Genomic DNA, 16,943 nt, shown 5'->3' with positions numbered 1-16,943 from the left:
ATTCCTTAATTTAGGTAGCTTGTACTTTGTGGTCCCTTTTCCACATTAAGGTTTTTTTTTCCAATTTTTTTACCCCCTAAGTGTGTTTACGCTTTATTATATAAGAAAAGATTAGTGATATAGAAATATGTAAGGAAATTTAAGTAACAAAAAAAAATCCAACAATAAAATTTACTGATTAAATCCAAACTTTCATCATATTAAACTTTTCATCGTCTAATAAAACAAAGAAGCAAATAATTAACCACACTTCCTTTCGTATTCCAGCCGCGTGAACGAGGCCGTATGCGTTTCCACATGCTGCAGAACGTCCAGATGGCGCTGGACTTTCTGCGGTACAAGAAGATCAAACTTGTCAACATCCGCGCGGAAGACATCGTCGATGGCAACCCTAAACTCACCCTTGGCCTCATCTGGACTATTATCCTGCACTTCCAGGTCAGTCTGCATGTTTTACTACGCTAGTATTATTAGAAGCTTTTACTATTAAAATTCTCAAGAGATTTTTATTAATGTTTGCAAAGGCTTTAAGTACGTTTATGTTGTTAGACGGAACTAAGGAATTTTAAGTTTCAATAGGATGTTTTGTTACCGTATTTAACTCGATATGTCATCAATTTGTTCTTAACTCTTCTGTAGAGTCGGCACAGTATGTGCTGCTCTTCCATACATTTCTATCAGCCGTCATATCTGACTCCACTCCCTTAAGCATATCCTCTTTCACACAATCCATCCATACTTTCCGGTCTTCCTCTACCTTTGTAGCCATCCACATTCATTAACACTTTCTGGTTTATACCCCATCGTCTCGTCGCATAACATGTCCATTTAACTCGATATATATTAAGTATATTTATTGTTAATAGTCAAGGAGCCGATTTTTATTTTCTAATAGAATTAAATTGAAAAGATAGTCTAGCATATTTGTCAAAGCTACCGTAGCCTTGGACAAGTTAAATAGGGCATTGTCCGCTTAGACGATTAACGTCCACTTGGCTTCTTTACGATACCTAATATATCTAAGTCGATTAAGTTTACTCCTTACATTGCACCTTTTTTATAATCTTTATAAGGTATTAGTTTAAATAAAAAATACGTAAGTACTGTGACGTTAATACAAAATGAAACACTAAGTCGCTAAAATCTGTTCAGTACACAGAAAAAAGCTATACTATTGCAGCTCTTTAGGTGTTCTGATAAATAAGTAATCTTTAGAGCGTGTGCACACCTGAAACTAAACTATCGCACAACTGTTTTATCACGATTTGTCGTATAAGGAGGTGCGCTCTTTCAATTTTTAATTGTGCAACTAAACAGTTGAATTGACTGCAAAACAATCGACAATCGCACATTTGTGCGCTAGACTTCTTAGGGTCCTTTAAGAAGCGAGTCTACAATTGTCTCAAAGGCCGGCTACGCCGTAGTTCCTCTGGTGTTGCGGATGTCCATGGGCGTCGTTGACCACCTTTGTGTTCCCGCCGCTCGTTAGCCCCCTTTTCATATAAAAAAAGAATAGTTTAGTCAAAGGTGTGCGACCGCTAAACTGTATTCTAATGTTATAAATAACTATTAATTAACTAGTTAAATCGCTACTTTAAATGGCTGTAGTTATTTGAATAGCTATTTCGTTATTGGATTTGAATAAATCTGTCACGCAACTATAAATCCATCAGTTCAAGAACCATTGACAATTCTTAGCCAATATAGTGTCAGCCGTGACATAGAAATTTTGCATTCAGTACGCAGTATTGAGAGAATGTTGATGTGTTTTTATCCTTATACGTCTATCAATATTGGATATCTATTAACTAACTTGGATAAGAATCAAATGCAAAAAGTAACACCTTTTACAATCAAGCGTGTTAAAGAGCGTCGGTGGTTCAGTGGTTAAGCACTTGACTTGCAATCTACAGGTCGTGGATTTGACTCCCGCCATGATGATGAAATTGCACATATCGGCAAAGAAATTCAAAGATATATGTGAAGTCAACCAACACGCAATGGGTCAGCGTGGTTGACTATGACCTACCCCCCCTTACTTTAGTGTAAGCTACGAGCCCTTTGGTAGGGAGGTATAGTGAGCTAGCGATGATGGTGACGTGTTGAACAATACAAACAATGTTAACACTGTAAACGCTACTAGGATTTTCTTGAGAAATTAACGATGATCCTGTTTAATTTGAAATAATTCAATAACGTAATAAGGACTAGATTCAATACTAGACAATCTAGATTTTTTTATATTATAAGGCGGCAAACGAGCAAGCGGCCACACGAATCCGCTGAATCTACCCATCCGCAATTGCAGATGCATTGCCTACCCTTAATCGACAGAGGAGACGCACATAAAGAGGATATTTCCCCCTTCCTATGTATCTCCTCCGTCGTCTATACGCTTTTCTATACTAAAAAATAGTGTTTCCAATTCGCTTTAGCTTGGCCGTCTTTTTTTACTTAATTTAATCGCGTATAAGTTAATTATCCGAAATTAAGCGTATTTCTCAATGAAAACTTGTTAATTAATGAATATTCAGGTCACGGTCTTTAAAACAGCAAACGGTAATTATTATTTTTTCTTTAATTACATTCATTGACAACTTCTGACAAATACGGTATGTCGAAATCGATAAATACTTGAGAATTCTACCGTTGAATAAAAAATATATAACTTTAGTTTCATAATGTTAGGAAAGCCTCAGCAGCGAGGGTGTTAAGCTTTTTAATTCCATATTTCTAAAATTCTTTAGTCTACATCTTACTTCTTACCAATATTATAAACGTGAACGTTTAGGTGGATGTTTTTAAAAAGAGTTTCTAGCCTAAACTGCTAAACGGATATCGATGAAACTTGTCATAGTTGTAGAGAATTGTCTGGAAGAACACATAGTCGATTTGTTTTTCCTTTTTTTAGTTCTACGGACGGAATTGCCGGGGAAAATTAGTTTATCTATATTACAGAGAACAAAATCGTGAATCATTTCGTACTAACTGATGACCTTTCTTAATCCTCTGCAATTGATGTGTTTAAATGTCACGAATGTTATATAAAACCTTCATAGATCACACTTTTGTATACACTTTCCCTTTCAAATGTGCAATAATAATAATAATATAGCAATTATTCTGAAATTAGATTAAATATAGTGACTTATAGTATGTCTCTAATTTCAGCGTGCCTTTTGGCATAGGCCTCCTCCAAACACTTCCACTGTTTTCTATCTCGGCAACTCTTCTCCAATATGGACCGGCAGTAAACCTCAAGTCGTCATCCCATCTTATTCGTTGCCGTCCCTTACTTCATAGGATCAAATATGCAATAATCCTTTATTTAATTCATTGCTGTAAGGTTTTTAATTGGCACGTATTGACCCATCAGATCTACGCTACATATTCATTTAGGTAGTTTCATTTCGAAATGCTACATTTTCTGTTAACTAAACTTTTAAATTAGGTATAATTTTAGTCGACTAGAAACTGGAAACTACCGTTCTTGCTAATAGGCGTTTGCAACAGACGATTCGACATTTTTTTCATATTATACGAATTCTCACGTCACTTCCAAGCAATCGCCTATCTATTTGTTTATATCTATAACATTTTGAATACCATGATCTCATTTTCGTGTACCCGATTTCAAGTAGGTGATTAATTTTACTATAAAGTGTACGATGTATGCGCTAAAAACTTTAGTATCCAATCGAAGATTTATAGTTTTGTAACTCAATTCCTCCCTTGTGTAAGACATGAGTCAGGACTGGAATGATGTCATGCAAAATCCCTCACTTTCGCTCGTAAGTTACGATTAATTCATGTTTAACTCTGGTATTACCATATCCGGGTTATTGTGGCTGCAATCTGAAGTTATTAAGTGTTACGAAACGGTGCTATAAGACAGAAGACGTCGGTACCACTATCGATGTTACTTACACTAAAATCCTCGATAACGATTTTCTCTTGTTAAATGACTTTTAGTTCATGTTGTCGAATAATCGGATTTCTTAACAAAGATCTGGACACTTATAAACATATTTAAAGACTTTTAAAACCATAACTTTGTATATAATGCGCTTTGGTATATCTATCTTAACATACTAATATTATAAATGCGAAAGTTTAGATGGATGAATGTTTGATAGAGTTTGTAGCATAAACTGCTAAACCGAGTTCGATGAAATTTGGTATATATGTAGAGGAAGTCTGGAACACAGGTAACTTACTTCTTTTTTATTCCACGCGCACGGAATCGCGGACGAAAGCTACAATATATTTCTACTTTCATGTTTGCAAAATTACTTATAAGAAAAACGTTTATAGCTGACTATGATTGTCGCATAGGTGGCGCCAATTAAACCTTATATAGACTTAGTCCCTATGTACAGCGTGCTCCTTTTATGTATATTTGAATAAACCGTTTAATATTATTAGTAATTTACAATCTTGCATTTTATTACTCAAGGCATTATTGAATAGTGTAGGCGGCTGGCAATTTTGATGTGCTATAAAGTTTTGTTTATCACTGCAATAAATATGCTCACAGAAAGCCAAAGGTACTTAGCTAGTTTTAATTTACTAGCTGTTGCTCGCGACTTCGCCTGTGGAAAAATAGAGCTGTTACTCACTGATAACGTAGCTTTTTAATGATGAAAGAATTTTTGAAATCGGCCTAAAAGTTTTTGAGTTATTTCAATACAAAAATACTAATCTTTTCTCTTTACAATTAGTCATATGATAAAGTTATTGCTAAATCTGAGTCTACAAAAAAAAAATTCAATCTGATTCAAGTTTTAAAACAAGAATTAAATATAAAGTACATTATACTTGCACCTTGTCGCTTTTTTCATATTTGTTTTGTATAGTCATGTTGTGTACACCTACTTCGGTTTAAAACTTAGTTTCTTTAGTTCATTATTGTCATTTGTAATTATGTATTTAGTTTTAAGCTGTTTGGTGAACCGAATAAAATAAATAAATAAATATATACATTAACTGAAGCAGACACTTTAGTAGAAATGATAATGACAGTTAGTATATATCTATAGTTTGTTTCTAAGACCCTAAAAGAGAGTCTATATCTTCAAATATAGGGTCTTTTATTACAATTGTACAAATGCAAATACAGGGACTAAGTGCATTGTCATTATGCGCAAATAAATTTGCAATTAATTAACTTGTGCGCAACAATGCATATTATATCTTAACTAATAAACATTCGTATATCGCAGCCTGCATCATAGTCTTGGGCTTAATCGGACATCTGCAAGTGCGCACCGTACTAGTACAATTGGGAAAACGTACTAGTACACACTTTTAGTACCTTTAGTACTTCAGATTTGTGAAAACACAAGACATGAATAGAATATAACGAGGGTTATATATTACTTCACATCAAATTTTAAGCAGGGTCAAACATATGTTACTAGCGAAAATAAATTTAGTTATGATTAATTTTATCCACTTTTGATTCTCATTATCAAAGGTGGATGCTTCAATTTGACAAAAAGGCGAACACCGATATCGTGTAGTGTACTAAAAGTACTAAATGTCCGATTAACAGAAGCCGTTCGGTAACGTTACTTTTAGTACAGTGCCGAGTAACATTACTTTTTAGTACATCGTACGTGTACTATCCAAGTCTACTGCATCATAAACGTGTATGCTTGGGACCGACCCAGGGACGGTTACGAGTATGTGGCGCCAATAACAGTTTTATATAAATCTTACTAATATTATAAATGCGCGTCGGTGGCTCAGAGGTTTAAGCACTTGACTTGTTATCTACAGGTCTTGGGTTCGAATCCCGCCATGTAACAATATGATTTTCGATTTTTCCAATTTTCATACGTACATAATTTACCCGACGTTCGGTGAAGGAAAACATCGTGATGCAACCTGCACATATCGGCGAAGAAATTCAAAGATATGTGTGAAGTCAACCAATCCGCAGTGGGCCAGCGTGGTCGACTATGGTATAGTCACCCCTGATTAGGGTAGGCTCCGAGCCCCTCGGTGGGGACATATAGTGAGCTGGTGATGAATATTATAAATGCGAAAGTATAAATGGATGGATGTTCGTTAGTAGCCTAAACCTGAACGGATCTTAATGAAATTTGTCATAGATGTAGAGGATAGTCTGGAATCGCATAGCGTACTTACTATTTTTTATAACTGCGTGGACGGAGTCGCTTGCGAAACCTAGTAAATAATTAAAAATACATGCTCTACTATCAATAAATAAATAAAGTAAATTTTGAGATTCAGTTTGATTTGCGAACTAGGACTGATTAGTTTGTCAATTTTTTATTAAAAAGATATTTTTTTTTATATCCTATTAGTTATAAATTACGTTTACAGACAAAGAAATACATATGTATAAAGCAAGTAGCTGTAATATTTATTTCCTTTACATAATGTAATCAATTTATAATACATTAGCACTTTGAAATAATCCTACGTTTTATGTTTATTTAAAGACAAGTGTTATTACGTATTTACTACACCTCATTTGAGATCCTTACGTTTGTTTATACGATAACTAACTGACGCCTGTGACTCTCCCCGCATGAAAATTAAAGAAAAACATTTTATTAGTAGCCTAGGCTTCCAAATTATGATCTACATCTTTGTCAATTCAAATAGTTCCGTTTAGTCGTTCTGGAGATACATAACAACCATCTACACTTTCGTATTTATAATTCCATATATCCTTATTCGTTTATTTATTACATAATGTATGTTACATTATTTATATAAATATAAAACATGTTATGTAAAAAATAGAACACCACCGGCTGCGGAATCCGATGACTCAAGTACTTATAATATTAGTAAGATTATCTCTTGGTACTCGAAAGAATTACTATTTATTTACATAAGTAATGAAATACAAAAATCAATTTAGTTTAAATCACTGCAAAAAAGTAGTAATTCAAGTATAAATAACATAACAAACTAATCTTATCTGCCTAATTTTGTCATTTAAATCTAAGATTATTTTGTCTCTTACTTAGAACAGACTGAAAATGACTACTATTTATAAGTATTAATTTTTATCGTTACATTTACAATTAAATAATATCAGAATCATATTATTCTCAAACTAATATAAAAGGATAAAATAAACTATTATGCCGTAAATCTTCTTTTATCAGTATAGATGGCGCCTCATACACTCAAGTGGCAACACTTCACACAATATACAACTCTTGTATTACATTACGAAGATGCATGATTACCATGGGTTTCCACCGCCCGAAACATCAACGAAATAACATTGGTATATTTGTCACCCTTTATATATGTCAGTTTAGAGACTTAGTACCTGCCCCACTACTGACAGATAGAGGCTCAGATAGCTTATAAATGACGTCACAGTCTGATAAAGTAACAAAATCCGATACTTCCCTTACATATTTTACATGTTGGATCGTTATTGGACAATTTACAAATATTTCGTGGGACTGACTCTTACTAACTTTGTAATACTAAAATTAAACTTGACTAATATACTGAGGACACGAAAAATAGTAGATATACAATACAAACATACTAAGCATGGCAATGCAGAACAGATAGGGCCTTTGCTGTTATTACCATCATCTTCCACTTTCTTGTCCCTACAGAGGGTCGGCACAGTATGCCTTCCATACATTTCTATCAGTCATAACTGAATCTACTTCCTTCTTCAGCGTATCTTCTTTCAAACAATCCATCTATACTTTCTTCATTGCTATATGTTAACAACTTTTTTATTGTAAACTTTTTTACTGTAAATTTGTTTAGATTTATATTAGTGTTCTAAAAAAAAACAACTAGCACTAAGCCGGAAGAACCCTGGCTCCTACAAGACGGGCCTAGAGCCTAGTGTAGGAACCAGGCGATCGACCACAATTGTATTAAAACAAATTTTGTAACTTTATAAATAAATCAATAAATAAATCTTTACATAAATAAATAGATAAAACAAGGTGTAAATACTGGTATACTGCAAAAGCAATCCTATCCTTTGTACGTCAGATATTAGTTGATAAATAAAGTATGACATCGATAACGTACTCTTAGTATTCATTAAAGTACTAAGTATAAGAAATCTACACTAAAAGTCACCCTTAAGTACCTGTTACTGACTCTGAGTGTTACAATTGCAAGCTGGTCTTAGTTCTAAGTGGACCACCCAAGTGTTTATATCGTGGTGGAACAGGAACGACATATTCAACAGGTGGGGTCCACTTTTTATAGTCGCAGACTCCACTTCCGCGTTGGTGTAATTTATAAGCACTACATTAGTTATGATTTATCAACTTGTTATATAAGGCGTAATTAGCGAACAGTTGTTAAATAAAATACTCTAATAGTACAGGAAACAGAAGACTTATGCTAAAGTTCTGAAATTCCCATTTATTTTACCATTACCTAGTGATTTATTAGTGTTTGGTTGACATGTTTTGGAGTAAAACTCAAGTTACGTAGTTCAGAAACCCATTTAGTGAAGTTATTAGAACGAATGGTTAAATGTAGCTGGGAAACCGGCCATTATAGATGCATTACTAGCTAATTTGTAGGAAAGAGAAGGAAATATACAGATAACAGAGAGAGAGGGAAAGAGACAGTTTGAAGGTCTTGGCTGCTTAAAGTACGTATGACCTTGATACCTGTCATAAGTGTAGGGATTTTAAAGTCAACCGCAGCTTACGGAGGCTGCGTACAGTTAGCCGGGTCGGGGGTCAACGGCCTCGTTTTGGCGCGCACACAGACACACAAATGACCGTTTCTACGATCTATTTGATACGGTCCAATCGATCACTTGCTAGACAGTTTTTTTGCGTGAATGATTTCGCAAGTGACGGACTAGGGATAAGGCAATAATAGTCAAATCCTGGACGTCACAACTTTGACTAGACTATCGCACTACTGTTTAGTCGCCTAGACTATCGCACTACTGTTTAGTCGCCTAGACTATCGCACTACTGTTTAGTCGCCTAGACTATCGCACTACTGTTTAGTCGCGCTATGATTCCTATGTTATATGTAAGTTTATAGTTTCGTAACTAAACAGTTGAATTGGCTGTGAAACAATCGACGATCGCACTGCAGTTGTGCGATTGTACAATCAAAGGTGTGCGCCCCCTCTAATCGTGAACTTTATGTAAACTTATCGTAACGTTAACTAACGCAAACCCCCAATTACTTGAAGTAAGAAAAAGCTATAATTGTTTAAATTATCAACCTATAAGAATAGATTCTAATTTCCTTATATTTCCATACTAATATTATATAGAGGAAAGATTTGTATTTTTTTATGTATTCGACTCAAGAAAAACTACTAGGCCGGTTTTAAAAATTCTTACACCACTAGAAAGGTATTTAATCTGTGAGTTACATAGGCTATGTATTGTTATTTTTAATATTCACGCGAGCGAAGCCGCGAGCAACAGCTAGTCTTTTATGATTTGATTTATAAACCACTCTAGTTCGACGATCTTCAATTCGTCTTGTTGGTTATCATTAGTGATGAACCAAATATCCTTATTTTTATCCCGGATTTTGTACGTGTACCCTGGTATGGTACACATCTAGTTGTGACATGTGTACTAGCCTTCCAAAGAAACCTCCATACTTAAAAAGTTATACAAGTATATAAATAATGCAATATGATTTAACACTTTCCCTAACGAAGGTCAACACCCACCCTATACTATGACGTAGGGAATTAAAAATGTGACCAGTGACTTATTGTGGAAGGCCCGTGGGTGTAAAGGCCGTAGACCATATGGTCACACCCACACCCCACCTTCGCGGACTGATTCCTGTGTAACTGAAAGGATTTTAAACCTTGATATGTACTGTTTTTTACGTAATAAAAAGGTCCAATTGAAAGTTCGAATTTAGGTAATGATTCAGCGCCTTGGAACTGAAATATTGAATTAATTTTGTACTAAATTTAAAATGAAATAAATAATTATTTCGCAAATAAAGTCTAGAGTTTTAAGTTTCGAATCACTAGCATGTTACGACTTAATTCCGATTTTTAACTGTAAATTAATTAATAATTAAAATGTAGTGTCTTATATTAAAAAAAAAAAAAAAACTGACACTATATTAAAAATACATATTTATATCTTTTATCTGTACACGCAAACTCTGGCAGACGATGCTGGTAAGTCGTCAGAGAAAGAAAATACGCAGAACTGTTGATGCTTGCTTGCTTCAGCATTTACGCGGTCTGATAATAGATGGCGGTGCGCGAAGATGATCTATAACTTCGTATCGGCTTCGCTTGGTAACGCTTTTGGTGGCGTCCAATAGATGGCGCGAAACGTAATAACTAAGTCAATAAAAAAATTATAAACAATATTTATGCTTTTAATTCTCGCTTATGTTATAATCCACATATATTCTTTTAGTAAATTAAGCTTATTTTATATAACAATCACTATTATATTTTAATGTTGACATATGCCTTCATAATATTTACATCTCAGTATTATTACAATAATTAAAACAAATAAATATCTCTTGTGCATTCCAGTTGTAATGTGAGTACAGCATACTTAGAATACTTTTCTGTAAGAGAATAACTCAAAAAAAATGCTTTCATAAACTATGTCGCTAACATCTAATAAAAATCACACCACACTACCACGATGTTATAAATATTTTCTATTTCTCATAGAGGTCATTACTTTAAGTCCAAGTCGATAACCTAATTTTTTATTCAGGTCATAATATACGCAGTGATTTTATATTATTTTTATTATGAATAGCTTCTTTATCATTTCATTTTCACTAATATTTTCCCGAATTTCCGTAGAAGCAAAGGTTTTCGCGGGTATATCCTACTTGTAACTTAATCGGTTTGATTGGAACTGAATACTGGAGTATAAAGTACAAAGGGTGCAGTATACAAACATAATGGGTTACTATGACCATGCCCATTGCCCACGTTAAGTTATGTTTTTTAAAACCGGCGCCGTCACGGGCAACTTGACGCTATCCGCCAGTCACCTGTTAGCGTCCGACAGATGCGCGCGCGCCGCTCCCGCGAATTTAAAAATCGAACACGAATAATTCGAAATTTGAAATAAACTTTTTTTTGCACAAGAAATAAGGATTTACGTGCCAGTGTCCGGTATGTGATAGTGTTGTGTTTTTTTTTCGATGCGTTTACCGATAAAAATACCGGTGACATAAAGGCATTGTTGTTTTGTTGGGAATTGTCAAAGTAAATAAAAACGCGGTTCGAACTTATTGTTACGGTTATTTTTGCACGAATATTCTCTATGTCTAATTAACTATGTTAATAATAACTAACTACGTTTTGTTACGTATTATCTTATATAAAACTTCAATTAAATTCGTAATAAGAGTTTATATAACGTTATTTTATGTTGATTAAGTCTTTATCAAGTAAACACCGAAATAAGGCTTTACAATTGGTTTATTTCTTATCATAAAAATCTTATAACATTGTTATTTATTTACGGAGTTGTAGCTCGTATGCATTGTGACGTACGTTTTGCAATGTACCGGTAAAAATATTTTTTTTCTGATATTAGAAAACTATTAAAACTGAACTATAAATATACAAAAATAGCATTTGTTTTATTCTTTTCACGCATGCATTTGTTTAGTAATATGGAATACCTACTCTTCACTAAATTGTATGAAACCGATAGAATATTGCTTCTTTAGTTACAAATTTTTTGGTCTTTATCTTTCTTTTATAACCTACTAGCTGTTGCTCGCGACTTTGTCCCCGTGAAATTAAAAAATAATAAAAGTGTAGCCTATGTTACACACAGATAATTTACCTTTCTAACGGTAAAAAAGTTTTTGAATTATTTCAATACATACTAAAATACAAAACTCTTTATGATATTAGTATATAAAACAGATTGTTTTTTTTTCATCAGTTATTATGACTTAAATTTTACCATGAACATCTATCATATGTCATACGTGGGCTAAATAACTAAGCTAATTTCAGTACCCTCGATTAAAATAACATCGGCAATACAAAGGTACGTTGTTTCCTTATAAAGTATCGCAAGGTAGCCGTGGGCGAAGGAATGTTTCGACACAGTAAAAACTTCATAAAAACATGTCACCCACACGGATAATCTCTTATAATTACTTAGATTATGTATTGATTTACATTTAATACACAACACCCACATTTGAAGCCGTAACAGTGCAGGAACAAAAAATATACTTGATATCTGATATATTACTATGAGTACGACTTGCTTTAGTTATCCAAAACTTAGTGAAATGTTTTTTAGACAGTCATGAAACAACTTGTTTTAAATTTTCAATTAAAACTTCATCTATTAGGTGATTTAATAAATTTAAATTAACTTATATTGAAATAACTACGTTATGAATTAGTTTTATTCAGTTAACTTGAAGCATTAGGTATCCAATTCCCTCCTAATGTTGTTAGGCGACTTCCGCCGGAAAGACGTGTCCACGTCAAACACTATACTGTATTTGGCATCTATAATATTCATAATCCGATATGTGTAAATTGTTTCTATTATTACACTACTTTAAAATTTTATTAATAAATTTATAATTAATATAACAAAAGCAATAAAATTAACAAAATAATACAAAATAGGATATTCACTAAGAGACTCAAACCATTTACTTGGCTATGACATATGTAAGATAATCGTTTTTAAATAAGATTTCCCAGTAGTCTCTAGTAGGCGATTGCTACCATACGCAGCATCATGACAATTTCCCACTCGATATTGCCTTTTATGTACCGAAACTATTTGCAAGTTTTGTCACATGTAACGGTGTAGCGGTGCGCGCATCGAATCCATAATAAGGAGCTAATGTTTGCAGCGAGCGGACTCATCACAACGGTATTATGTTCAATCACGATCTCTAAAGGATACGGAACGAATCCACAATGTCGATGTATAGATTTGTGAAAGAAGGTAGCAGCAAGCGGCTGTTTGTGCAAGGTACTTTAGAAAGCGACGATAGCAAACCACTCAAATCGAGTTTGAAGAAACCATCGCCGTCGCCAGTCGGTTCCCCAATAACCACGAGTCTGAATCTCGCATCAGTACCCAGAAGTTTGCGAGAAGGATTGACGAGAAGTGAAACTGTTTACGATGGCAACTATCCTGGTATGGAACGTTCGTCCAGTTATCGTTCCGGGTCATTCAGAGAAGAAAGTTACAATGGTAGGATCGTGCACGATGGGAACCAGACTCATTTCGAATACGATGCGGGAGAAAGTGCCCTCGCCGTGCCGCTGTCGGCCGGTGGAAGAGGCATATCGGAGCTGCAGGCGATTCATACGAACAAACGCATGTCGACCGAGGTCCTCGGCTCTTCCTTGGAGTCGACTAAGATCTCGAAGAAAGATGATAGCGGGCAAAGGAGGATAACGACAAGAATCGTGAGAAAAGTCACGACTTTAACACGTGGCGAAGAAAAAGCCTCCACCGAGGATCTGGCACGGGGTGGACGAGAAGTGCACAGGTCTTCTGAACATTATCGCCATGTGGAGATGGAGAGACACCCTAGAAAAGTAAAGGTACTTTTTATTGTAAACTAACGATTCATAACTTCTTAATTGAACTGTGTGTCATTTATTTGGTCTGTGAAGAGGTAACTACCATAACCTGTGTAAAATTATCTTTCACCCGGAAGATATCTTGATCTATTCTAATTTCAAGATACTGATAATATCGCGGAAGGAATGCCTTACAAAGTATTGCGTCCGTTGTTCGTCTTGATGCATGTTACATGCGCCTTTATCGACTACGTGATAGTCTGCACCAGTTGCATGCATTGCCGCCATTACGGACGTAGAATTTTAATCACTTGTATGCTGAACATCTTTTCTATAAACATTTAAGTTTGACTCGACTGAAGGGTGCTGTACTTTAACTAATTCTTTTATCTGTGCCTAAATAGTCCAAGGTAGTGAGGAAATCTAGGATGTGGTTATTGTTAGGCATCCTACAATTTAATCGGCAGTTACATTATTTTTATTATCATTAAGTTGCATCTTATTGCTGGAAATTATTCTTTTCTTCTACATTATGAACATTGATTTAAGTGGAATTCAAAGTAGTACAAGAATTTGCGACTGTAACAATATAGTCATTGTTTAAAAATTCCCTGGCTTATAAATACTCAGAATATTTGGTCACTTTTAGAAACTACGAAGTGTTCCTATAAAATTAAAACAAAGAAATGTTATTTCATATTTACTGTATTCATCGGTTTGCAAAGGACTTTTGCGTGCGATTTCAAATCTTACTTCTTACAAATATTATAAATGCGAAAGTTTAGATGGATGGATGGATGGGTGGATGTTTGTTAGCGTTTGTAGCCTAAATGGCTGAACGGATCTCCATGAAATTTAGCACAGGTTTAGAGCATAGTCTGGAAGAACACATAGGCTACTTTTTATCCCTGGAATAGTTACGGTTCCCGTGGGATTCATTGATTTAGTTTTTTAATGTTTACTCGATCATTGTGCAACGGTTCAACATATCTTATTGAAATTTGGCACAGATATAAAACAAAGTCCGGAGTACACATGGGATAAGCTTCATCCCCGAGAAATGTCCGGTTCCCCAGGAATACGTAGCTTTTTGTATTTTATATAGTTCGAATGTTTTCTAATACCACGCGGACGAAGTCGCGGGCAACAGCTCGTCAAGAATAAATTTACCTAATAGTGTTTGTTCAAATAATTTTCTCATCAGTCAGTCATTTCAAATGTTCACTCAGTTCTCATCGAGTATTAAATTATATGTTGGAAAATTGTTAAGAGACGTGTTAATATCGGTTCATTTGTGTAATTGACCAATTTTGTTATGGTAACGTTTGTATTACTAGCATAGACGTTAAGAACTCAGCCTTACAAATAAACGCGGTATAAAGTTAAACTTAGGAATAAGCTGAGTATAAGCAAATATCAGTACAAATTTTAGTAATAAAAATAAATCCTAAGGCTGATAGTCTCTAAGTTTAAAAGGTATATTTTTGTTTTAATCTGATCATTTTGTATTTGTTCCTATAGAACATTTACGAATATCTTAATAACTTTGAAAAATATATGAAAACTAACTTTCGCCCGAGAGTCCGTGTGGTATTGATAACAACAAAAGTGAATACTCGATGTGTTCTTCCAGACTATCCTCTACACCTGTACCGAATTTCACCGAAATCGGTTCAGTCGTTTAGGCTACAAACTCTAACAAACATCCATCTAAACTTTCGCATTTATAATATTAGTAAGATGTAATACGAGTGATTTAGTGGAATTTCACTTGTTATATGCATACTTTCTTTTGATAAAGAATCCATGAAACAAAAAGAAGATAGCCTATCATTTTGATATGTCAGATATTTTTGAATAATCATGAGATCAGAATGCATTTGATATGCTAACTTTATACCATCAAGAGCCACTTCAAAACGAAGCATCGACCTTATGTACTGAATTATCTTAAAAGTTGAATTTATTTCCGTCAAGTGTATGCTTTACACATCTTTAATGATCTTAATTCAAGTTGTGCTTCGATCCTTGTATTCTATTCTTAGCTTAGTATCTTATTTAGTTATGATATTTTCAATTGGATATTTTCTGTTTTAACTTAGATTTATTTTTGCTCGGTTTATCGTGATTACAAAGGCAGAATTCCTAACATCGATCTCTTAGTTAAGTTTAAGGAATTTTACAATTTCAAGTACTGTTTAAATATTATGTTTTAGGCGATCTTTTGGATGTGATTATTCCTTTAGGAGTTATCTGTATTTCTAAGTGTTTTTACCTACTCTTTGTTTTTTTAAAGAATTGTGTTTTCAACTTGTACGAATTTTAATTCAGCGATAACTGTGTAAATTAACATTTACCTTTGTTACTACTTTATTTAGTCGGTGGTTTTAAACTTTATAATCATTGGCTGAAAGCGATTGCGCCTGCGCATGTCCCATTGCTCATTGTACTTTATTTCTATGCAAATGGCAGAATCGAGGCGCGCACGACTGTTGACCTATACAGCCTTGATGACGTCATCGCTGATTATGTCACTGTTCGACGTCGTGTGTCATTTTCGTCTGTCATTGAGTACTGATAAATGTTACAGAAGTTAAAATCAATATATCTTTAAACTACCTGTCGCATGCGACTCCGTCCGCTTGAAATTAAAAAAACAAAACTACGTGTTCTTCAAGACTATCCTCTACATCTGTACCACATTTCGTTGAAATCCGTTCAGCCGTTTAGGCTACAAACTCTTACAAACATCCACCCATTCGTATGATTAGTATGTTTGTTGTTTTTGTAGGCCAGATACTAAAATCGTCTCGTTTAGGAATCGAGGAACTTTAATAAAAATGTTTGTAAGTTCGACTTCAAATCTGTACTGCATCAACGGTCTTCACTACGTCTCAGTTTTTCTGATTGCTTAATTTTGCATCAAATCAATTCTAATTGTGCTAACAGTTGCAAATGATCATGCAAGGCTGACTGACTCGAGAGGTATTTTTAAATCGAACCTTGATCACTTCTGCCTTTAAATTACTTTGCATGACTATAAAGTCGTGTTATTTTATAACACCCTTGATATTACGGACACGTAGACCACTAAGATAAATAGAAATTATCAATTTTTTGGTACAATTCAATTCATTAGATGTTATGTAAGCAATTCAATGCAAAGTTATTATGTTCAATAATAGATGTAAGCAAAACGCATTAATTTACACAATCCTGCGGTTTCAGATTGCGGTTACAAATTCTTTAACATTTAAAAATATCTTTGCTACTAAATCATACTTCATACTAATATTATAAATGCGAAAGTTTAGATGGATGGATGTTTGTTAGAGTTTGCACCCTAAACGACTGTACACATTTCGATGAAATTTGGTACAGATGTAGACGATAGTCTGGTAAAACACAGAGG

At 34.3% G+C, this 16,943-nt stretch overlaps 1 protein-coding gene across 1 annotated transcript in view; it reads left to right on the top strand.

Moving 5' to 3' along the window:
• Positions 1-16,943, top strand: part of LOC106103086 (plectin-like) — a 66,261-nt gene that overhangs the window by 34,130 nt on the left and 15,188 nt on the right. Inside the window, exon 5 of the mRNA XM_013282751.1 lies at positions 268-438. Coding sequence (XP_013138205.1) covers positions 268-438 — 171 coding nt within the window. The remainder of the gene's footprint in view (positions 1-267; positions 439-16,943) is intronic.

The sequence above is a fragment of the Papilio polytes genome, unplaced genomic scaffold (assembly GCF_000836215.1).
Source record: "Papilio polytes unplaced genomic scaffold, Ppol_1.0 DF823868.1, whole genome shotgun sequence".
Lineage (NCBI taxonomy): Eukaryota > Metazoa > Arthropoda > Insecta > Lepidoptera > Papilionidae > Papilio > Papilio polytes.
Note: the sequence above shows the minus strand (reverse complement) of the source record. Positions and strands in the feature narration are given on the sequence as shown.